The sequence below is a fragment of the Chrysemys picta genome, chromosome 2, assembly GCF_011386835.1.
Source record: "Chrysemys picta bellii isolate R12L10 chromosome 2, ASM1138683v2, whole genome shotgun sequence".
In the NCBI taxonomy this organism is placed as follows: Eukaryota; Metazoa; Chordata; order Testudines; family Emydidae; genus Chrysemys; species Chrysemys picta.
In genome coordinates, this window is record NC_088792.1 from 23427582 (window position 1) to 23452838 (window position 25257).

General features: G+C 40.7%; 1 protein-coding gene across 2 annotated transcripts in view; it reads right to left on the reverse strand.

Annotated features, from left to right (window-relative positions):
* Positions 1 to 25246, reverse strand: part of NCAPG2 (non-SMC condensin II complex subunit G2) — a 110841-nt gene extending 85595 nt beyond the window's left edge. The window contains exons 1-6 of one of the 2 annotated variants that reach the window (XM_065582769.1): positions 24999 to 25246; positions 21187 to 21321; positions 18387 to 18481; positions 16168 to 16237; positions 10945 to 11031; positions 3069 to 3164 (exon numbers count right to left, since the gene is read on the reverse strand). In XM_065582769.1, the coding sequence (XP_065438841.1) occupies positions 3069 to 3164; positions 10945 to 11031; positions 16168 to 16237; positions 18387 to 18481; positions 21187 to 21321; positions 24999 to 25094 (579 nt within the window). In that variant the 5' untranslated portion in view covers positions 25095 to 25246. Of the gene's footprint in view, positions 1 to 3068; positions 3165 to 10944; positions 11032 to 16167; positions 16238 to 18386; positions 18482 to 20815; positions 20876 to 21186; positions 21322 to 24998 lie in introns of those variants that run through there. The other variant, XM_065582770.1, reaches the window with a different exon arrangement.
* Positions 25247 to 25257: the final 11 nt, after the last annotated feature.

Consider the following 25257-nt stretch of genomic DNA (forward strand, 5'->3'; position numbering starts at 1 on the left):
CACATTTATATGACAAATAAAATTTACAGAATTTTGCACAATCTTAAAATATTGTGTGCAGAATTTTTAAATTTTTTTTTGATGTAGAATGTCCTCAGAAGTATACTATGTAGCCAACCAACAACAGGCAAAGAAGCAAAGATGCAAGTCAGTGTATTGGCTGCTTGCACAAAGCTGATGAAGGATGGGCCAGCTGGCTGAAATTGGAAGGCCTTCTCCTTTGAGATCTCTCTCTAAAGTGGATAATCTGACTGCCGGAAATACTTCTGGGAATACTGTCGGTATTGTTGCTACTGTTATTGCTGACCCTCGTGGAAACATCTATCACGGGGCTATAAACTCCCAGCAAACAAGGGACAATGCTTGAAACCCAGTGAATGCATTACACCAGGCAAAAACAAACTATCAAACTAACTAATCTAACACTAAGGTACTAATACTAACTATATACCAAAAAAAGACGACGAAAACTCTGAGTTAACAAGAAAAGGGTGAGGTAAAAACCACACAGAACACTCTGACTTAAGCTGCAGACGGTGAGAAGGAAGTGAGGAGGGTCAGGGCAGTGCCGCCCATAAATAGCTATGGGAGGGGCTATGAGGGACAGAAGGCATGAGTGCTGCCCTGACAGGTACTGCTTAGCAACCTTCTCTGGCTTCAGTGTGCATGGTGTACGCACACCTGAGTGGAATACATATCTGCAGCTAGTCACTCAAAGAGGAACTGGAGTGGTGCCAGGTCTGCATCTCCCTATATTCCCTCAACGGGGTGTCTACAGCACAGGCACAGACACTGTTGATGAAACTCTCCAATCCAGAGTGCACAGGCGCACACACAGCCTGATGTGAATCACACACAGGGATGCTATTTAAAGAAGAATTAGCTGAATATGACAGAATGACATTGTGGCCAAAAGGGCTAATGCAATCCTTAGATGTATAAACAGGGGAATAGCAAGTAGGAGTAGGGAGGTTCTATTACCTCTATATTGGCATTAGTGCAAGTGCTACTGGAATAGTGTGTTCAAGGAGAATTTTTGAAAGATTGGAGAAAGTTCAGAGACGATCCATGAAAATGATTAAATTATTTGAAAACACACCAATAAAAATTGAAGCTTAACTATTGGATAAGTGTTATTTTCATCATACACACAAACCAATGAAAATATTTTTTCATCAATAAACAAAATTTACAGATAGGCAAAGTACAAAAAATGCTGCTTGAGAACTCTGATTTAAGCATTTTTACTTCGTATATTTTGACAAGCGATGTTGACAATTTGTGTTTCAATAGTTATAAAGCTCTAAATGTTTGAATCTCAATGTCTACTGCCAGTAATAATTATTCTGACTCTCCCCACCATTTCCTGCAACTGTGAAAATTTAAAAATTATTAAAAACAGAGCATGCTTTAACAATTATATCTGTTGACATCATTAAAAAATAAAAATCGAATTCTACCAAGCCCACTTGTAAAGAAAGATTCAAGGACCTCAATCTTTTTATCTTAAAGAGAAAAGATTAAGGGGTGACTAAATCAAAGTCTAGAATATCCACAGAAATGTTTATGTGGGCTGTTCAATCTAGCAGACATAAGAAGAACCAATGGCTAGAAGCTGAAGCTAAACAAATTCAGACTGGAAATAAGGTGCCAATTTTTAACAGTGAGGGTAATTAACAACTGGAGCAATTTATCAAGGGTTATGATGTATTCTCCATCACTTGGAATTTTTAAAAATGAGGTCTGGATGTTTTTCTAAAGTTATCTGTACACTGCACATTGCTGTCAGCACTGTGTAAGGTACATGTAGCTACACATCACAGCGAAAAGCAGGCTGCATCCATACCACAGTGCATAGCTACACTTGTCAGTGAAAGGTTCTAGCTAGGCATGTAAAAGTAATCAGTTAACTGATAAGCTTGATACTTATTGGTTTCAGTTAACGGTTAAACGCCTCTGCCGCCCTGCACACCTGGGGATCCTGGCTGCAGGCCCCGTGCCTGGGGATCCCGGCTCCTCGGATAAAATGTGGGGTGTTGTAGCACCCCCACACACACCCTTAGCTCTCTGGTTAAACATTTAACCGATAGGTTATACGGTTACTGCTTTTACATGTTATTTACATCCCTAGTTCCGACAGGGGGAAAGCAGTTGTCTGCTACTCAAGCCCTTTCCTGCTGCCTCCCTTCTGCCAGAGCCCTTTCTTGCTGCTGGATTCTCTCTCTACAGCAGATGAAGGCTCCAGAAACGGGGAGCTGGTGGAGCCGTTCCCCACTGCCTCCTCATTGATAGAACCTTTCCCAACTTCCAGTCTCTCCCTATAGTGAGGGAAGGCTCCAACAGTGGGGAGGCAGGGAGATACTAGACAAGGAAGGACTGTTTGTGAGAGCCATGTAGGGAATATGCCTGGGTATAGACCCACAGGCTTCAAGCGTGCCTTTACTCACCATAGCACTGTAGATAGTGAGGCATTGCTTTTTATACCCATCTTAGGGGGGAGCTAGCCATGTAGGTATTCTACAGGCCCCCATAAGAAAAGTGCAGTGTAGACTTACTCTAAGAGATATGCTCCAGTTCAAACAGGAAGTAATTCAGGGAAATATAATGGCCTATGCTATGCAGGTCAGACTAGATTATCACAATAGCCCCTTCTGCCTCAATCTTTGAAACAAACATAGCAATATTTGTACATACAGATATGTTTCAAAATTCCAAAACAAGACAATCCACTGCAAACACTTCTACCTCTGGGAAGAGGATGAGAGAACAAACGTGAAAGTTTTTAGTCACATTGCTTAATGCACTAGTGGAAGGCACAGTGTAAGTGCCAGTGATGAGTATAGTATAAGAACCTGTATATGATACAATTATATGAGGCCCCATTCCTTTTAGTTCTCCATCCTTTAAAGCCACTTCGGATACAATTAAGCTCCAAGTTGTACAGAACCCCATTTTCATAGACATTTTGTTTTAATATAACTATTAAAAATTGTAACATTTTAAAGAAAAAAATCAATGTGAATGTTACACCAACTGCAATTTGAGGCTATCCAGTAAAGGAGAATTACCTTTAATGCTCTCCAAAGGATAGGTTGATACAATCTGTACAGCATTTCTTCAACTCCCTGACGAACTTTACTTTGTTTGTGAAAGTAACTCAGTAACTGTCAAAGCAAAACCAATGTTAATGCATGAAATACATTTCATATGCTATGTTCAATACATTTGAGAAAGGCAGCCTGTTTTATTCCACTATGTCTTTTACAAAAGAAAATTGACTTTTTTAGTCTGTATAAATACAATAAAACGACTTAGACAAGAGATAAAATTATTTTTAGGTCAAGCTAGTCTATGTATTAAAGTGTTCTCATTTTAAAATAGGAAAAGCAGAAAGAGGTATTGTCTCTCACTAGCTCATATCTACACAGATGTACAATTAGGAAGGGCAAAATCATGGCAAGAGTTCCTTTTTCTCAGCTCCCTTTCATCCTTATTTATTTATCTATAATTTTTTAGGGAGAAGAGGACAATACAGACAGCAACTTTAGTGCTGAGGAAGCATATATGGGAGGCACAAACACCCTTTTTATTATTAAAAATGAAGGAATGTTACTTAGTAGCTCATGTCTTCCAAATACATTACCACTGTAAATTATGTATTATTAAAGAAATGGAGACATGCCTTGGTCAGAAGAGGGAATATTCACTCCATGCAATACACAAGATTTAAAAGCTTGTATTTAGCAGTGTCTAATACTGAGGTCCTCAGCTTTTCCCTAATTCAACTATAAAAATAAAAAAATTAAAAACAGAATAGCACAAAGAGAAGGAACAAAGACAAAATTGCAGGACTACTTGTGCCACTTGCTCAGAGGTGTTACAGGGCAGCTCCTCCATTTGAAGCGTTCAATCAGAGCTCTACATGGAATATTCCTCTCAGTGGAATATTTCAGGTACTCAAAATGAAAGTTAGCCCATAATGAAAGTAAGTCTATAAGTGGGAATCTTCGGAGGTAAGATTTGTATTATGTATCTAGCACAAATTTTGGTTGAGGGAAGGAAGTAGAGATTTGGAGGGGAAAAAAAAAGTGTTGAGTCAAGAGGCCAAGAATTTCTCTGATAATGATGGGCCAATCCATGGAATTTTGTCACTGTTTTAATTATGAACAAACAACATCACTTATTTATGGGTGGATAACAATGATTTTTTTAAATGAAGTTGAATTCAAGTTTAAATCAGATTTTTGTATTCATAGATTATAAAACTGGAAGAAACAAAGAAATATCTGTCAAATTACTCAAGCAAATTATTTGTAAATGTTGCTTTAATATTCTAATTGTCACTAGAATTTTAGATTTTTAAAAGACAGTTTTCTTCTACTAAGAAGTTTCACTTGAAAAGTTCATCTACGCTGAAAAAGACCAAGGCCTCATTAACATCCTTCCTGTAAAACACCACAAAATTTATAAGTGAATAGCACATGCTTTATTTGCAGCCCCCACCACCTGATATTTTTAACTATCCCAAGTCCAAAAAGGTGAAATGCTTTGACCAGACTATATATTTCATCAGATTTATAGTTTGAAGTCAATGGGTCTTTTGCTCCTAAGTCACTTAGGTCTTTTTTTCAAAGCCCCACTCAGGTATCTAAATATAGGTTTTTGAACACTTTAGTCTGTGTGTACATAAGAAGTTCACAATAACTTTGTTAAATGTACAGTAACTCCTCGCTTAACATTGTAGTTATGTTCTTGAAAAATGAGACTAAGTGAAATGATGTTAAGTGAATCCAATTTTCCCATAAGAATGAATGTAAATATGGGAGATTAAGTTCCAGGGCAAGTTTTTTCACCAGACAAAAGACATTATATACATATACAGAATAAGTTTTAAACAATTTTAAACAATTTAATACTGTACTCAATAATAATGATTGTGAAGAGAAGGTTACTCATCTTGTGTAGTAACTGAGGTTCTTCAAGATGTGTCCCCATGTGGGTGCTCCACTTCAGGTGACGGTCCTGGTGCCGTTGATCGGAGGCTTTTCCATAGCAGTGCTTGGTCAGGAGGCACGCTCCTGGTGTCTCGTAGCGCCTGTCTGTCTGGTTGAGCACACGTGTGTGGCCCACACCCCTCAGTTCCTTCTCTACCATAGAATCCTCGTATCAAACTCCAAAATAGAGGGGAGGAGTGTGGGTAGTGGAGCACTCACAGGGGGACACATCTCAAAGAACCTCAGTTCTGCACAAGGTGAATAACCCTCTCTTTTTCGAGTGCTGTCCCTGTGGGTGCTGCACTATAGCTGAATGTACCCATCATGGATGGGGGGGTACTTTGGAGGTACATGGCTAACTGAAGTAGAACGGACTAAAAGGCCTAGTATGGCATCATCCCTGGAGAATTGTGTAATTGCATAGTGATTGGTAGAGGTATGTTCTGACGCCCAAGTGGCAGCTTTGCAAATTTCTGAAATGGGTACATTGTGAAGAAAAGCCATGGAAGTTGCCATGGCATGTGTGAAATGGGATCTGATGCCCGTACAGGGTTCTATTTCCCTTGTTTCGTAACATAGACGAATCCAGTTTAATATCGAAATTCGTTTGGATATTGCTGATCCTTTGGATTGTTTCATTGTCGAGACAAAGTCTCAGTGATTTTCGGAAAGATCTCATCCTATCCAGGTAAAAGGCTATTGCCCGTCTGACATCTAGGGGGAGGGATAGCTCACTGGTTTGAGCACTGGATTGCTAAAACCCAGGGTTGTGAGTTCAATCCTTGAGGGGACCACTTAGGGATCTGGGGCAAAATCAGTACTTGGTCCTGCTAGTGAAGGCAGGGGGCTGGACTCGATGACCTTTCAAGGTCCCTTCCAGTTCTAGAAGATAGGATATCTCCATTTATTTATTTATTTTAGTGCTGCATTCTGTGAGCATATGCACGGTTTGGGATAGAATGTGGAAAGGTGAATGAGTTGGTTGAAAGGTTGACGACACTTTGGGGAGAAATTTTGGATGGGGTCATAACATGACCTGGTCCTTAAAAGAAGATGGTGTAGGGTGGGCTGGCTCGCTAACTCGTCTAGTGGAGGTAGTGGCCACTAGGAAAGCCACCTTCATGAACAGGTGAAGTAAGGAGCAGGTAACCATTGGTTCAAATGGAGGTCTCATGAGGCCCTTGAGTACTAAGTTCAGGTCCCACATGGGGATGGGAGAATGTACTTCCAGATAGAGGTTTTGTAGATCAACCATGAAGCGCTTTGTAATAAGGTGTGTGAAAACTGAAAACCCCTCGATTTTGTCATAGAAAGTATTAAGCGCTGTGCAGCGAACTTTGATAAAGCTTAGCAATAGTCCTGAATTCTTCCATTCAGCCAAATAGTCTAGTACCGTCAGTAATGGTGCGGCACATGTAGTGATCTGTTTGTTTGAACACCACATGGAGAAACACTTCCATTTCTGCAGATAAGTAGTGCATGTAGATTTGCATCTGCCGTTTAGTAAAATAGTTTTCACTTGTTCTGAACAGGTTAGCTCACGTTCGTGGAACCATGATTTCAGATGAAGCTTCTCTCATTGTGGATGTAGGGCCTGTCCATTGTCCTGCGACAGAAGATCTCGTGTTACTGGGGGAGTCTGTGGCGGACGGATTGACAGACATAATAGGTAAGGGTACCATGTTTGTCTGGGCCACGCTGGGGCAATCAGAATAATTGTGGAGTTGTCTTCCTGTATTTTGCGTAGGACTCTGTGGAGTAGAGGTATTGGTGGGAGCACATACATAAGTGAGGTGTCCCTCTGGATTAGAAAGACATTCCCTAAGGATCAGGCACCAAGTCCTGCTCTGGAACAGAACCAGATTCATTTGCGGTTCTGGGACATGGCAAATAAGTCGATGGAAGGGAACCCCCAATATCTGAATATTCTGTGGAGGGTTGTGGGGTTCATTTCCCATTTGTGTTCCCATGAGAAGTTTCTGATGAGGTTGTCTGCAGTGGTGTTTTGGCATCCAGGAAGATAAGAGGCTGTGATGTCTATATTGTAGCAAATGCACCAGTTCCATAGCATCATGACTTCGGTGCAGAGGGAGTGGGATCACCCCCTTCCCCCCCCCCCCCCCCCCCGCTTGTCTGTTGATGTAGAACATGCATGCTACATTGTCTGTCATGTCTCGGATGGATCTGTTCCTTATTAGAGGAAGGAAGTGATGGCAGGCATTTCTCATTGCTCTGAGTTCCAGGAGATTTATGTGGAGGTATGTTTCGGCTGGTGACCACTTGCCTTGTGTTGTGTGGTGGTCTAAGTGTGCTCCTCAACCCAATAGAGAAGCGTCTGTTGTGATCAGTACAGAGGTTGGGGTTTGCTGGAAGGGAATACCTGTCGTTAGATTTGCTGATGTCACCTACCATCTGAAAGAATCCAGGACCTTGGGGGGTGGTTTGACTAGTCTATGAATGCTGTGTTTGGTGAGTTCAGCCAGATTTGAAGGAACCGCATGTGTAGCCTGGCGTGCTTTACCATGTATGTGGTGGCAGCTATGTGTCCTAACAGTTGTAGGTGCTGAGAAGGGGTGACTGTGGTAGCAATGACATGGTGATATCAGCGTGCGTGAGAAAGTGTTGCGGTACCGATGGTGTCGGTACTGTCAAATCGTTTTGTCTACCAGGAGACTTGTGGTTTGACTTGGTCGGTGCCGGGTCCTTGGTGTTGCTGGCCCTGGTGTCAGTGCCAAGGTAGATGTCGATGGTAACGATGTGGACAGTACCGGGGGTGGCAGCTGGTCAGTGCCAGCACAGTTGTCGGTGCCATGGAGGAAACATGTGGCAACATATGTCTCGACTCCTCCTTTTTGTCTTTCAGCTCTGCGGCACAGCTGGTGCCAGGAGAGTCGAATGTACTCACTCTTAGCCATCAGCACCAGAGGTAGAGACCACGCAGGGGACTGTTTCTTTTTCTATGGTCCCCGCTGCGCAGAGGTCGAGACTCTCTTCCTCTTTTCAGAGGCGGATGGAGCCGTGCTCCTTGATGGTTCAGACCACATTGGTGAGCACTTTCCAGAGGACCTATGGTCATCCTTGTCTGACCCTGGGAGAAGAGATTTCTTCATTAGGATCATCTTCAGGTGGAGGTCCCGGTTTCGGTGGACTCATGCCTTCAAGTTGCTGCAGTGAATGCACTTACAAGGAATAGATATCCGAGGCACCTCCCACAGTTGAGAGTGACCATCAGATCTAGGCATTGCCTCACGGGATGAGCTGCATCTCTTAAAGCCAGGGTAACCTGGCATAGTCCTTAACGTTAATGTTCGTGGCCTGAAGGGGGAAAACTACAAACTAGAGAAAACTAACAAAGCAAAGAATAAATTTTTATTTAAAAAAAAAAAAAAACAAGTGTGAAAGTAGAATGAATTATATTGTAAAAATAGAATGGACTAAAGAAATGCTGTATGTACCTTTAAGCAGAAATAAGAAATGTTGAAATACAGGTGTCAGGAAAAGGAACATTAAGGCATAAACAATGAGTCCACTTAAGCTAATGGTGGAACATTAGTCGGAGATCTGTAAAAGTTAGTAAGAAAAATGAATATGTATGTCTAGCCTCAGGTAAACTTGTCAGTTCTGCTTTCTTTGTCCTCTTGCATCTGAAGAAGTGGGTTGTAGCCCACAAAAACTTATGCTCTAATAAATCTGTTAGTCTCTAAGGTGCCACAAGTACTCCTGTTCTTTTTGTCCTCTTGTTAAGTTCATGCCCTTTTTATTTGTATAAAAAAGGTAGTGTGGGTCTTGCACGGTGCTCACATTATCTGAATGTATTAGCAGAGTGCTGTACTAATAAACAGAGTGATCTAACAAATTGTGAGTCCTGAATCGAACTTTGACACAAGTTAACTATGAAAACTACAGTAAAGAAAACTTTTTAAACTACTAATTTCTATTTTTTTTAAACTCTAGGGAGAAAGGGCTGTCCCACTGCGGAGAGCTCCGTCTTCAGCCAAGGACAGTTGAGAAAGAACTGAAGGGGGCAAGCCGTGCACGCGCGTTCACTGGGACAGACAGGAGCGTGCGTGCAGTCCGACTGAGCACTGCTATGGAAAAGCCTCCGATCAACGGCACCAGGACACACTGTCATGTGAGGTGGAGCACCCACAGGGACAGCATGAATAGAACTTCAATTAGCAGCTGCTAGAAGCAGGGAATGGTCTCCCTATCTAATTGAAAGAAAGAGCTGTTTTCATGACCGCGATACTCTATCCGTGAGATAAACTCAGTTATGAATGAGAAGCAAGAACTGATTTGGGAAACATGAATCCTCTTTAAGAAGCAGCTTCTGCCAGCACTATGAACAGAAGGAAGGAGCATGGGCTGCCAGATACCATCACAACCTATGGCAATAAAACAGGCGGTCTCTAAAGACCAGGGTGTAGAAAGTTCCCATTAGACCAACAGCACATAAATGTACTCCTAAACCAGGGGCGGGCAAACTTTTTGGCCTGAGGGCCGCATCAGGTTTCAGAAATTGTAAGGAGGGCCGAATAAGGGAAACTGTGCCTCCCCAAACAGCCAGGCATGGACCGATCCCCCCCGGCTTCTCGCCCATGACGGCCTCCCAGGACTCCTGCCCCATCCAACCCCTCCTGTTCCCTGACAGCCCTCCCCGCCCCCGAACCTCTGCCCCATCCACCACCACCCCCACTCCCTGTCCCCTGACCGCCCCCAGACTCCCCGCCCCTAACTGCCCCCCATCCAACCCCTCCTCTCCTTCCTGACTGACCCCCCGGGACCCCCTGCCCCATCCAACCACCCCTTCTCCTTGATCACCCCCGGAACCCCAGCCTCCATTCAACACCCCTCTTCCCCGCCCTCTGACTGCCCCTATCCACATCCCCAGCCCCTGACCACCCCTGAACTCCCCTGCCTTCTATCCAACCCCCCTCCCCTGCCCCCTTACCGCGCTGCCTGGAGCACTGGTGGCTGGCGGCGCAGCTGCACCATGACAGGCAGCTGCGCCATCCAGCTGGAGCCAGCTACGCACCGCGCAGCACAGAGCACCGGGTCAGGCGGACCCTGCAGCTGCACTGGCCCAGGAGCTCGCTGCCCAGAGCATTGCACTGGTGGCGCAGTGAGCTGAGGCTGCGGGGGAGGAGGAACAGCGGGGGAGGGGCCTGGGGCTAGCCCCCCGGGCCAGGAGCTATGGGGCCGGGGAGAACGGTCCCGTGGGCCAAATGTGGCCCGCGGGCCGTCATTTCCCCACCTCTGTCCTAAACTAATGGAAAAAGAAGCATTTAAAAAGTTATATTGGCATTCAGTTGAGAACGAATTGTTTTTAAAGCTGACTTCATGAAAACAGTTTACATGCGATGGGCACAGCTGACAAGGTAATTTTAAAACACAGGGGACCACTAATGGGCTTAAAGTCATTGTGGGGAAAAACTTCTTACCTATGATACTAATGCAACACTGAATAATGAACTTCACCATCTCTATTGTCTACCTTTTCATTTCACTCATTTTAAAATAAATTAGCAGTGTGACAATTTCTAGTCAAGTTCACTGTGCTTTTACATAAGATACAATGCTTAGGTTGCAAATAGTGCAGGGAAGTGTATAAGTGCAAACAAAAACCTTTTAACAGATTTTATTTTAATATTATGAAATTGAACATAAATTCATATTAAGTTATGCAAAATCCCTCCTTCTATTTTTTTGATCTTAAATCTACTTAAATTTGTACCTAAACTATGTAAAGTGCTCCTTTAACTTGTTCAGATAGCCAATATTTCCAGTTAACTAAAGCAAATTAATAGATTTTCAGAATCAGTATACTATTCTTAACATAGATATACTTAAAACAAACAGAATATTCTCATATTATAATAATCTGATTTTGAAAAGGACTTTAAAAAACACTTTGTGCTAGTACTGTATGTCATGTTTGACAATAACATACCTCTCTCACTTTAGGATGCACTGGAGAACTCCTAGGAAGATGGATTCCATGATGCATGAAATCCTGAATGCAATTATGCTCAAGAATCTAAAATAAAAATGCATTACAAACTACAGTTAACATACAAGATTATAGGTGGCACAGGTAGTGATTTACTTAAGGTTGCTTGATACTTTAAGTTTTCAAATTCTGTTTTCAGATGCTTATAGCTAAGCCCCTCTGTTTTCAGTTTAAACTGATTTTTACAGAAAAAATCCCGGGTTTTACAAAACTATTATTCATTTTTTCCCCCAATTTTCACCCTAATTTGGATCAGATACATAAAAAATAACTTGTTTTATTAGGAAAATACAATATATTGCATGAGATATATGTATTACAATAATACATTGGTCTGTGTGTATATGCAAAGCTGCCTGCTGATGTAAGGGTATATTAGACTAGAAGATGCACACAAATAAATAGGCAAACATGCAAATTTGAAGTACATAAGCATCTGAATATACTGATGAATCTCACACCTACCACGTGCACATTTCAAGCTGTTAGCAGATAACTAGGGCTGTCAAGTGATTAAAAAATTAAGAGATTAATCGCATTGTTAAACAATAGAATACCATTTATTTAAATATTCTGGATGTTTTCTACATTTTCAAATATATTATTTCAATTACAACACAGAATACAAAGTGTACAGTGCTCATTTTATATTTATTTTTTATTACAAATATTTGCACTGTAAAAAACAAAAATAGTATTTTTCCATTCACCTAATACAAGTACTGTAGTGCAATCTTTTTATCATGAAAGTTGAACTTACAAATGTAGAATTATGTACAAAAAACCCTGCATTCAAAAATAAAACAATGTAAATTTTTAGAGCCTACAAGTCCTATCAGTCCTCATTTCTTGTTCAGCCAATCACTCAGGCAAACAAGATAATGCTGCCTGCTTCTTGTTTACAATATCACCTGAAAGTGAGAACAGGCCTTTGCATGGCACTGTTCTAGCTGGCGACGCACGTTATTTACATGCCAGATGCACTAAAGATTCATATGTCCCTTCATGCTTCAACCACCATTCCAGAGGCCATGCGTCCATTCTGATGGGTTCTGAACGATAACAATCCAAAGCAGTGCGGACCGACGCACGTTTATTGTCATCATCTAAGTCAGATGACACCAACAGAAGGTTGAATTTCTTTTTTGGTGGTTTGGGTTCTGCAGTTTCTGCATCAGAGTGCTGCTCTTCTAAGACTTCTGAGAGCAAGTTCCACACCTCACCCCTCTCAGATTTTGGAAGGCACTTCAGATTCTTAAATCTTGGGTCAAGTGCTGCAGCTATCTTTAGAAATCTCACATTGGTATCTTCTTTGCATTTTGTCAAATTTCCACTGAAAGTGTTATTAAAACAAACAACATGTGCTGGGTCATCATCCGAGACTGCTATAACATGAAATATATGGCAGAATGCAGGTAAAGCAGAGCAGGAGACATACAATTCTCCCCCAAGAAGTTCAATCACAAATTTAATTAACGCTTTTTTTTTTTAAATGAGCGTCATCAGCATGGAAGTATCTCCTCTGGAACAATGGCCGAAGCATGAAGCGGCATATGAATCTTTAGCACATCTGGCACATAAATATTTTATGATGCCAGCTACAACAGTGCCATACGAACGCCTGTTCTCACTTTCAGGTGACACTGTAATTAAGAAGCGGGCAGCATTATCTCCCGTAAACAAACTTGTTTTTCTTAGCGATTGGCTGAATAAGAAGTAGGACTGAGTGAACTTGTAGGCTCTAAGTTTTATATTGTTTTGTGGAGTGCAGTTCTATAACAGAAAAAAAAACATTTTTAAGTTGCACTTTCATGATAAAGATATTGCACTTCAATACTTGTTTGAGCACTGCACACTTTGTATTGTGTTGTAACACTGGTCTACAATTTTTGAGAAGTCGTCTGCTTCAGAGATAAAATGTGTTATTTATTATGTATTTTGATGTGCTGAATTCAAATATGACAATTAAAACAACTGATTGGCTACTGTTTCTAAGATATTTAAGTTTTTACATTTTATGTCTATGTATATTGTGTAGATAGAGTTTTAATCATAAATTGTAAACCTAGGTCTTTTCATGTGTTTATGGTTGCTTTACATGATAATATTTCACCTGTCCTATTTATGTAACACTTTAAAAATCAGCAAAAGGGTTATATAAATAAAATTTATTATGAAACAAAAGGCAAAAAACTATTATGTACATAGTTTAGTCCTATTCAGTATCTACTCGGTGCTTCTTGGCTTGTCTCTTGTATTCATTAAATGGAGCATCTCTTGTCACCGTCCAGCAATAGTCTGCAAGCATTGATGGGCTCCATTTGCCCGATAGGGTTTCTCCATTGTTGCAATGTCCTGGTGAAATTGCTCGCCGTGCTCATCGCTCCCTGCTCCGCAGTTCGGTGGAAAAAAATCTAGATGAGAGTGCAAAAAACGTATCTTTAGTGACATGTTGCAACCAAAGCTTTTGTATGCCTTGGTGGAAAACCTCCTCAACAACCTGTAGTTGTCTGCCTTGTTGTTTCCGAGAAAATTTATTGCCACTAACTGGAAGGCTTTCCATGCCGTCTTTTCCTTGCCACGCAGTGCATGGTCAAATGCATCGTCTTGAAGAAGTTCACGAATCTGAGGACCAACAAAGACACCTTCCTTTATCCTAGCTTCACTTAACCTTGGAAATTTTCCACGGAGGTACTTGAAAGCTGCTTGTGTTTTGTCAATGGCCTTGACAAAGTTCTTCGTCAGACCCAGCTTGATGCGTAAGGGTGGTAACAAAATCTTTCTTGTTGAATCAAGTGGTAGATGCTGAACACTTTTCCTCCCAGGCTCCAATGACTGTCGGAGTGGCCAATCTTTCTTGATGTAGTGGGAATCTCTTGCACGACTATCCCATTCGCAGAGAAAACAGCAGTACTTTGTGTATCCAGTCTGCAGACCAAGCAAGAGAGCAACAACCTTCAAATCGCCACAAAGCTGCCACTGATGTTGGTCATAGTTTATGCACCTCAAAAGTTGTTTCATGTTGTCCTAGGTTTCCTTCATATGGACTGCATGACCAACTGGAATTGATGGTAAAACATTGCCATTATGCAGTAAAACAGCTTTAAGACTCATCTTCGATGAATCAATGAACAGTCTCCACTCATCTGGATCGTGAACGAACGATGTTGAGGGCTGCCATCACACCATCGATGTTGTTGCAGGCTACAAGATCACCTTCTATGAAGAAGAATGGGACAAGATCCTTTTGACGGTCACGGAACATGGAAACCCTAACATCACCTGCCAGGAGATTCCACTGCTGTAGTCTGGAGCCCAACAGCTCTGCCTTACTCTTGGGTAGTTCCAAATCCCTGACAAGGTCATTCAGTTCACCTTGTGTTATGAGGTGTGGTTCAGAGGAGGATGGGAGAAAATGTGGGTCCTCTGACATTGATGGTTCAGGACCAGAAGTTTCATCCTCTTCCTCTTCCTCGTCTGACTCAAGTGAGAATGATTCTGGTGCATCAGGAACTGGCAGTCCTTCTCCGTGGGGTACCGGGCGTATAGCTGATGGAATGTTTGCATAAAGCACAGTCCACTTTTTCCTTCTTTGACACACCTTTCCCAACTGGAGGCACCATGCAGAAGTAACAATTGCTGGTATGATCTGTTGGCTCTCTCCAAACCATTGGCACTGCAAAAGGGATAGATTTCCTTTTCCTGTTCAACCACTGGCGAAGATTTGTTGCACAAGTGTTGCAGCATATGTGTGGGGCCCACCTCTTGTCCTGATCTCCAATTTGGCAGCCAAAATAAAGGTGATAGGCTTTCTTAACCATAGTGGTTATACTGCGCTTTTGTGGTGCAAAAGTCACTTCACCACAAACATAGCAGAAGTTATCTGCACTGTTCACACAAGTACGAGGCATCTCTGCTCACTTTGGCTAAACAGAAATGTGTCCCTTTGCAAAATCAAACGCTGACAAATAAGAGAGCATGACACTGTATGATTTCTAGAGCTGATATAGGGCAATTTGTTCAGCAGAGTGATGTAAGCTTCGATATGATTGCATCATCCATGACTTCTAGGAATAACATGATGCAATTCATATCATGTATGACGCAATACCAGCTTCAGATTGCAGCATTCATTGTTTTGCCTAAAAAGCAAGTACTGTCCAAACCCAGTCATAGATTTATTCATAGAGCCACTCAAAGATGTATTTTAGTCATTTCTGGTTTAAATTGAGATCCCTTCCCTTTATAACTCACTTATCCTCCGCCATTCCCAAGTCAAGAGTTGTATATACTGACCCAATAGCATATCTTGAAAACTAGAACCAATCAACAATTTTAAGCATCATTTTCGTTCTCAGTGACCCAGAATTGACTACATTTATTTCAGAAGCATTTTGGCTGTAGAGCAGTGTAATTGAAATAGATATATTTGAAAATGTAGAAAAACACCCAAAAATATTTAATAAATTTCAACTGGTCTTGTTTAACAGGGCGATTAATTGCGATTAATTTTTTTTAGTTAATCTCTTAAATTAACTGCAATTAATCCACAACCTTACAGATAACGGTTTAAAGATCTGACACACTAAAATAGGAAGAAAACGAAAATCTGTATCAGAACGTGTTTCAGAAGACAAGAAAGTATTCAAAAGTTTTTAAAAAACAAAAAACAGGAGAAAAGGATGAAATTGAATGTATGTGCTGCAAATGGTGTGGCCCAAGTATTAACTGTAAATATTTAAAGGCTAATAGTTCTAAGTCTACAACAATAAACTATTCAAATGAAAAGTTTTATTTGGGGATTAGAGATGTATTGTGCTCTTAAACTCAGAGGTGGCATTGTTTTGAGTTGTTTTAGTTCTTCAGCAAGCCACATTGACTTTCATTCATCAAAGCATTAATCTACTGCACGGATTCCCAAACTTCATTGCACCATGACCCCCTTCTGACAACAAAAATTACTACACAACCCCAGTAGGGGGTACCCAAATAAGGCATCAGATCTAGAGGCCAAAACTGAAGGGAGAAATGTTGGATAAAGGTGCGTATAGAGCTATACAACTGTCAAAAGGAAAAAATAATTCTGAACCTTTTAACTGGATCAATTTCAAAGTATCTTTAGATGAACTAATCTTAATAGCAAGTTCAAATCAGAGTATGTACCTCTAAGATCTCTCCTGAAGCCTTCTTCCAAGCCCTAAAATAAATTTCTGCAACATATGCCATCAGAGATCTGTGTTAACAAATTAAGAGAGAAGAAATATCAAACTTTATACCATCTTTACAGTAAATATTTTATAAAAAGTTAATATTTGTCGGTGTTGAGTGGCAATGGGTCTTGAGGGTATTACACATTCTCTTGCAGCACTGTTTTTAATACCAGCAAAAACTTGAAATCTATTTTAGTAATTAATACACCAACAGAAGAATATAAAGTTTACTCAGTTACAGATTTCAAAGGAAACCTCCAATAAAATTTTATATTTTATATTTAAAGAGAAAACCAAGCACCCACTGAATATTATTGTAGGTGTTATATATTACCTCATCTTTAAAAAAAAAAGATAGGGGTATGTTTCCAAAGCAATGCAGTTTTTAATTTTACATTCCAATATATGCAGTATTGTGCAGTCTCCTTTGGCAGCATACATGCCTTAATCTTATATTAATGAAATAAGAACTACAACCAAAAGAGCTAAGCATAATAGTATTTGCACATTTCAGAAGCGAGAGAACTGACGAATTTATATAGAATAAAATACTTGCACTGAATCTCGAGTGCTTTAAATTATTTAAAAAGCAAATCTGAAAAAGACAACAGTTCTAAATCAGAAGCATTATGCAAATTATTTTAACTTAAAAAGAATAACTTGTTATCTTTACTGAACAATTTGGCAATTAATCTCTGCAAATCTCTGAAAAATCTCTTTAAACTGGTACCATATAACAGTAAAATGCTACATAATTATTAGTAATTTATCAAACCAGATGAATTCTTCCAATTAGGCAAATACAATACTGTCCCTATCCAGAGGGCCTGTGCTAGTTTTTGATATTCTGCAATATATCTAATTGTAGTAATCCAGTTAGGACTGATGCCCCATTGTGTTAGACAACATATAAATATACAAAGACAGAGGGTTGTCTTCATGGCTAGTTAGTACATGGCAAGATAGGGTGTGCATGTACAGCATGCTAGCCTGCAATGTACTAAACTGACTGTGCAGACCTACTATCCTGTACTAAAAAATTCCCTACTGTACATGTAGCATGCTGTACATTCACACCCCAGCTTGCCATGCACTACCTAGCCAGGGATACAAGCCATGGGTCAACCTTTTTGTGGATAGAACTACATTTATATTACAGGGGAAAAGTAAAATTTAAAACCAAAACAGGTACAAATAAGCCTGTGTGCTTTTGTAATTTGTTTAAAAATATGAAGAGACAACATGAAAGCATCTGGTTCAAAATATTTAGTTTGGCTGACATAAACATCCATATATTTTGAGATTCCGTGACATTTTGGCCATTCGGCTCCCATTCACTCTGAGAATTGTACATAGCTAAACCACTTGTTGCTACTGATTGATATAGTTAGGTTCACAATATGTTTAATACAACATTAGTTGATTAGTTTGTAAAACATATGAGAGTTCTTGGGGTTTTAGTCAGCTAAAAAAGAAAAAATATCAATACAAAAAAATATATACATTCTTCATCCACATAGGGGAGGCTACAAGCTGGACAGCTGCACGGAAGTTTGTTGGGCTGCAACCTTGGAACGCATGTCCCAGAACTTCCTTTGCTGGCTGTAGCCCAGCAGACAGATTTGAAGAGCTATAGCCATGAAAGGAAGCTCTAGGACGTGCCAAGCCCAGATCCACAGAGACAGGGCAGGGCACAGCCTGGAGAGCAGAGAGGTACCGTGCAGTCTTGTGGCCCCCAGTACCGCCACTCCCCATAGAAAGTCCTGCTATCCAGGCTGCAGTTCCTCCTTCCTGCAGCTGTCAGGCCCACAGCTTCTCCTCCCGGCTACAGGCAAGGGCTGCAGCCATGGAACACATCAAAAAGTGGCATGACTGTTGCCAATATTTGAATCCCATTAACATTAAAGTCAATGGAACAGGACTGGTTCCTGTAAAAAGGATGCTATTAGCCAGAAGTTAATATCATTATTGCTATTAAGCAGCATCCACTGTATAGACAAGATAAAGACACAGAATTATTGAAGCAATATGGAAGTTACTCATTATATTTGTAGAATCTGATCTTTTCATTCAGGTGTATTTCATCCATAAGCTAGATGTTCCATCTTTGAAAACTGAAAGCAAAGTGTGGCCAGCATTCATAATGGCAATCACTGTAACTGTGATACATACTTTGAAAAACACTGCAACTGGTTTTTAATAGTCCCATGGATCATTTTAATGAAGTTTACATTCCAGCTCAACAGAAAGCTAAGGAATCTTCTTCCCTGTTAAGGAAAAAAACGGAAATAAGCCCAAATCAGGAATCAATTTAAGATCCATTTCAAGTTGTTAACTGAGAAAAAACGGTTACTAGCCTTCCATAACTGTTGTTCTTTGAAATGTGTTCCTCATGTCCATTCCAATGTAGGTATGTGCTCACCCCAAGTACCACCACTGAAAAGTTTTTCCCAGTGTTGTCTGTTGGATCAGCTCTACCCCCTGGAGTTGTGCTCTGACACCGGTGGTATATAGGGCCCCACCGCCCCCTCAGTTCCTTCTTGCCGGCTAACTCTGACAGAGGTGCAGGCGAGGGAGTTTTGGAATGGACATGAGCAACACTCTCAAAGAACAACAATTACAGAAAGTTAGTAACCATTTTTTCTTCAAGTGCTTGCTCACGTCCATTCCAATGTAAGCGACTCCTAAGCAGTCGAGCAGGTGGAGGGTTCGAAGTTCATTGACACACTAACAGCTTGGCCGAAACTCACATCATCTCTAGTTTGCTAGGTGATGGCATAACGCCATACACATGGAGTCCTTCCCATCTCTATCTCCCTTAGAAATGCCAAGGTGCTTCTTACTGAAGCCAAAGTACACGGTGTTGGGTCAACGTGACTCTGCTCGGAAGGGGGACGAAACACTGCCTCCATCAGGAGGAACTTGAGTCTAGTGTCTCTATCCTTTTTAGTTCTGAGCCTAAAGCCCTTGCAAATCCTGCAACACTCCTCCATGTGCGTCTCCCACCAGACACTTGAGGAAGATGGAATGTTGGTTGCTAACTAGCATCGGCTTATGGCATGATGCACAAGGCTTGAACCTTGGGGTCCGAGGCCTACCCTGATGCCAAGGAAGGGCTAACCCCACTAAGTTGTGTCTGCTACTAACGAACAAACTCAAACTCTAGAAAAAGAAGTATTTACAGATAATCAGCAAAGTCTACTGAGAGAGATACTAAAAACAAAACAAAACAAAAAAACCACAAGGATGAGCAGTAGTTCCAGCGACTGTCATGGGTGGTAAAAAGGAACTGAGGGGTTGGCAGGGCCCTAAATAACAGTACTATGAGGATGCGACTCCAAGGGGCACCAGAGCTGACCCAACAGATACCACTGAGAGAAAAACTTTCCAGAGGCGGTGCTCGGGGCAAGCACACACCTACACTGGAATGGACAGGAGCAAGCACTCGAAGAACTTGAGGTCACAGGTAATGCTTCCTAAAGAAAAAAAAATGCATATATTTAAGTGATATTCTGATTGTTTAAGAAAAGTTGTAAGATTCTTAAGCATTTTTATTGCCTAGTATAACTGAAGAATTACTTAGTATTTATTTCTATTGCAGTAGTGCCTAGGGACTCAAACTGGAGATCAAGAACCCAATATGCTAAGTACTATATACAAGTTCAGGCTAAGTTCTCCAGGTACTGTACAGTTCACCTCGTGCTAAGAGCCCCTTAATAAAAATTTTAAGTCAGGTGTAGAACCACATTAATGCACTATCTTTTAAAAGGCAGAGAAACTGTTTGCACGTGGTGATTTTCTAAAGTCTTTTTTAATAACAACACAGATTTGTTCCATAGTCAAAATATTTCAGCCTGAGGAAAACTGGAATTGTGGTTTGTCTATGGAATAATAGGTCTGTAGTAACAAGTAAAGACCTTATAAAAAAACAAGACTTGGGGAAACAAGCATACATGTTGATTTGTTGCTAAAAGATATACAAATGTATAAATCTGCATTATCTAACAGCTAGTTTTCAATGCTTCTATTGTCCATATATAATTAGGCAATATTAAAGTAAACCAGATCATTCAGAAACTACCTAACTAGAGCAACAAAATTATTTAACATGGCTACTATTACCCTTAATTCATATAATTATATTTAGTTACTGTAGTATAGGGTGTGACCAAGCAAGCACGGTTCTCAGACTTTTTCATTACCTTTGAATGCACTAAGTCAAGGGGACAGTAACAAATTTAGAATTTGTTTTTGCTGTAGTGTTAGAAAAAAATATATAAGCTTCTCCTCCCCTTCCAGAATAAAACTAGTTCATTACTGTACTTTCTCCATTGGCTTAATATATCTTGGTTTCAGTCCGTGCTATGGCATTGGAAGGTGTGTAATGTATAGACCTCAATATTCCCTAACGTGCAAACCGAAGTAAAAAGTTACAGCTGAAAGCAATTCTTCACTGAAAAGAGATCAGGTTTAAGACTTCTGCAAATGCAGTACAAATCTGAGTTTGCAGAAACTGATAATACTTCCATAATTCCAAAAGTGGGCTATGATATGGAATCAGAAGGGTAACAATTATACTGTAGTTAAAGAAGGTTACTCACTTGGGAGTGCTTTTTCCCTTTCTTGACAACATTCCTGCAGCACAGAATGGTTTGTCTGTGCTGAGGGAGACAAAAGTCAACAGAAAGCCTGTTTCACAATGTGTGTATTTGCATGATAACAGATAGGGCCAAATCCTGTTGTCTTTACTAAGCAAAAAAAAAAACACACCAAGTTTCACTTTGGGGAGGAAAAACTACACATTGGCTCTTAGCTCCATTACCTGAAATAAGTGGTGAATTTTCTGTCTAAAGCTCACTATATGACTTGTTAAGAACTGGTACTTCCACAAATACGATGTCACAAAAAGACTAACTCCGAAAGAAGTTAACATTTAAAATATTTGAAAACATATGGAAAAATGTCTGTTTACCTCTTCTTTTTTTATATGGTTAACACTCATAAAGCACTGAAGCAACAAATCTTTTACTTCATTAGTCTCCTCGAGGTCATAATCAAAACACAGTAACGTCTGGTGTAGATGCCATAGACGAACTATATCTGCACCCTAAAAAAAGAAACACAGTTATGCTATAGTGAAAGTAAACCTAATTACACTTTTAGACTTCGCTGTCTAAGGCTGGGTCTACACTACCGGGGGCGAGGGGGGGGGGGGGGGGGGAACAGACACGGGACGAACGACACAGGGGGGTGTTCGACCTAAGATACGCAACTTCAGCTACATGAATAGCATAGCTGAAGTTGTGTGTTTTAGGTCGACTTACCTGGCTGTGAGGATGGCGGCAAGTCGACCGCTGCCGCGCCGCCGTCAACTCCGCTTCCGCCTCTTGCCGCGGTGGAGTTCCGGAGTCAACGGCAGAGCCATCGGGGATCGATTTTATCGCGTCTTCACTAGACGCAATAAGTTGATCCCCAATAGATCGATTGCTACCCGCCGGATCGGCGGGTAGTGAAGACGTGCCCTAAGAGCTCTCCTGCCAACCACATTTCAGTTTCAGAACCTGAACCAACCCTGTACCATATAGGCAGTGGTACTTTTTCAGACTGCATAAAACATTAAATTTCCTTGATATAGTGGAAATGGAAACAAATTAAAACAACATGCATAACCACAGAAAAAAGACTTGCAGTGAATCTGAGAAAAGAAACCTTTTCTTTGAGAAGGAAAAGAAACCAAAGATGACTAGGATAAGGGGAAGAAACAAGACAATGTTGCAGAGGTGGGATAACCATGACAGAAGCAATTAGAATGACGAAGAGATGACAAAAATGAGAATGACTACAGAGGAAACAATTTCTTGGGTACTGCCACAGATGTGAACAGTGCTTTAGAAAACACAGACAAAAATTGTCCGAGAAAATTAATTGAAATCAAACTGAAATAAAGCAAGCAATTAAAAATGAGATGTGAGGCTGGGAGCTAAGAATTATATAGTTCATGAGCAATGGAAAGCTAAGCAAAAGGCGTGGACATGCCTTTGGAACACGCTGGGTATGGAACTGCAGTTATGTCTCTGCCTCAGTTTCCCCTAGTGGCCTTTCAATAAATTCAATGAGGCTCATATACAGTCAATAATGCCCCTTCTGGGGTCTAGTTTATTTAATCAACTGCCAAACATGGTATCTAAACAAGCCTTCTCCCTCAGCTGTAACTCCCCAGGCTTCTCCACTGCCTAGTCTCTCCCCTGATGACTCAGGGAATCACCTAGGCCTTCCTGTCCAGAAAGCTTTGTAATCACTCCTCTGGAAATTTGTGTTCTGGGGTAGTTCCTCTACCCAGAAGCTTCCTCTGTATTCTGGCTCTTCATAAAGCCCAGGTGTTCCTGTACTAATTAACTAATGCCCAGCTACCGAAAGACACCATAATAGAGGTTCAACTTAAATGTTGACCCCAAATTTAAAAAAACATAGTAAAAAAACAAAAAAAGTGCCACCGTGGCTAAACAAAGTAAAAGAAGCAACAAGAGGCAAAAAGACATCCTTTAAAAGTGGAAGTTAAATCCTAGTGAGGAAAATAGAAATAGAAAGGAGCATAAACTCTGGCAAATTAAATGTAAAACTATAATTAGGAAGGCCAAAGATTCAAAAAGTAATAGCAAAAAAATAAAAATAAATTTAAGTATATCAGAAGCAGGAAGCCTGCTAAACAACCAGTGGGGCCACTGGACGATCGAGATGCTAATGGAGCACTCAAGGATGATAAGGCGATTGCGGAGAAGCTAAATGCATTCTTTGCATTGGTCTTCATGGCTGAGGATGCGAGGGAGATTCCTAAACCTGAGCCATTGTTTTTAGGTGACAAATCTGAGGAACTGTCCCAGACTGAGGTGTCATTAGAGGTGGTTTTGGAACAAATTGATAAATTAAACAGTAATAAGTCACCAGGACCATATGGTACTCACTTAAGAGTTCTGAAGGAATTCAAATGTGAAATTGCAGAACTACTAACTGTAGTCTGTAACCTATCATTTAAATCAGCCTCTGTACCAAATGACTGAAGGATAGCTAATGTGATGCCAATTTTTAAAAAAAGGCTCCAGATGTGACCAGGGCAATTACAGGCCGGTAAGTCTGACTTCAGTACCGGGAAAACTGGTTGAAACTATAGTAAAGAACAAAACTGTCAGACACATAGATGAACATAATTTGTTGGGGGAAGAGTCAACATGGTTTTTGTAAAGGAAAATCATGTCTCACCAATCTACTAGAATTCTTTGAGAGGGTCAACAAGCATGTGGACAAGGGGGATCCAGTGGATATAGTGTACTTAGATTTTCAGAAAGCCTTTGATAAAGTTCTCACCAAAGGCTCTTACGCAAAGTAAGCGGTCACGGGATAAGAGAGAAGGTCCTCTCATGAATTGGTAACTGGTTAAAAAGATAGGAAACAAAAGGTAAATAGTGGTGTTCCCCCAAGATTCTGTACTGGGACAAGTCTTATTCAACATATTCATAAATGGTCTGGAAAAAGGGGCAAAACAGTGAGGTGGCAAAATTTGCAGATGATACAAAATTACTCAAGATAGTTAAGTGCCAGGCAGACTGCGAAGAGCTCCAAAAGGATCTCTGAATACTGGGTGACTGGGCAACAAAATGGTAGATGAAATTCAATGTTGATAAATGCAAAATAATGCACATTGGAAAGCATAATCCTAACTATACATATAAAATTAGCTGTTATCACTCAAGAAAGAGATCTCGGAGTCATTGTAGATAGTTCTCTGAAAACATTCACTCAATGTGCAGCGGTAGTCAAAAAAGCAAACAGAATATTGGGAATCTTTAAGAAAGATAGATAATAAGACAGAAAATACCATATTGCCTCTATATAAATCCATGGTACACCCACATCTTGAATACTATGTGCAGATGTGGTCGCCCCATCTCAAAAAAGAACTAGATAAATTCATGGAGGATAGGTCCATCAATGGCTATTAGCCAGGATGGACACGGGTGGTGTCCCTAGCCTCTGTTTGCCAGAAGCTGGAAATGGGCAGCAGGGGATGGATCACTTGCTGATTAGTGTTCTGTTCATTCCCTCTGGGACACCTGGCATTGGCCACTGTCAGAAGATGGGATACTGGGCTAATTGGACCTTTGGTCTGACCCAGTATGGCCGTTCTTACCCCATTACCAATCCAGAGGTGGATCTAGATTGGCTCATTCTCCTTAGCAGAGCCTGGGTGCCTGACCCTCAGAGGGACAGCACCCATGACATCGCACAATAAAGGCTCATCTAGCATGAGGCTGAATTAAAAAAGGATAATTTCTGGGAAGTGCTGAGCACATGTACTCAGAAAAATAAAGCCCCTTTAAGATTTTTCAGGAACGACAGCCCAAAATTGAGTCGCCCAAAATCATTAGTCACTCTACAAATATTGACCCTTAACTTTTAGGGGGGGGGGGGCGGGCTTGAGAAGAGGAGGAAGTGACAGGAAAGGTTGCAGAAGAAGTGGCTAACTTATGTGATATTTTCAAAAGGATTCAAGTTTTAAATTCATTCTACACCGGATTATAACAATTTAAAAACACAAATTGCAAGACAGGTATCATTGGAGACACTTTAGACCCAATAAGCCTTAAACATATGTTGGATAAATTATATTAGGGGCCTTTATGACAGAGAAGACCAATTAGCTCAAATAAAATGAAGGGTATTTTAAAGACATATGAACTCTGGATATTCAATAACAATTATGAAGTTATCCACATAGCTTCAACATACCGTAACAGTTTTGCTTTTCAGACTTTTTCTTAGCAGCAGAATAAAAGCTGTTTTCCCCAGCTGTTCTTTTCCTTCCAGTCCTTTCTCCCACCACATAGCACATAATTGCTGGATGGCACCCTGTAGGACTTTTTCAGATTCAGATAATGCATAAAGAATACCTACAACGAGTGCAAAGCAATTATTTACTGCAAGTATAATCAAACTCCTGTGGCACAACAGTCTATTAGCAAGTTGAATCTGTCTCATGATGCCTACC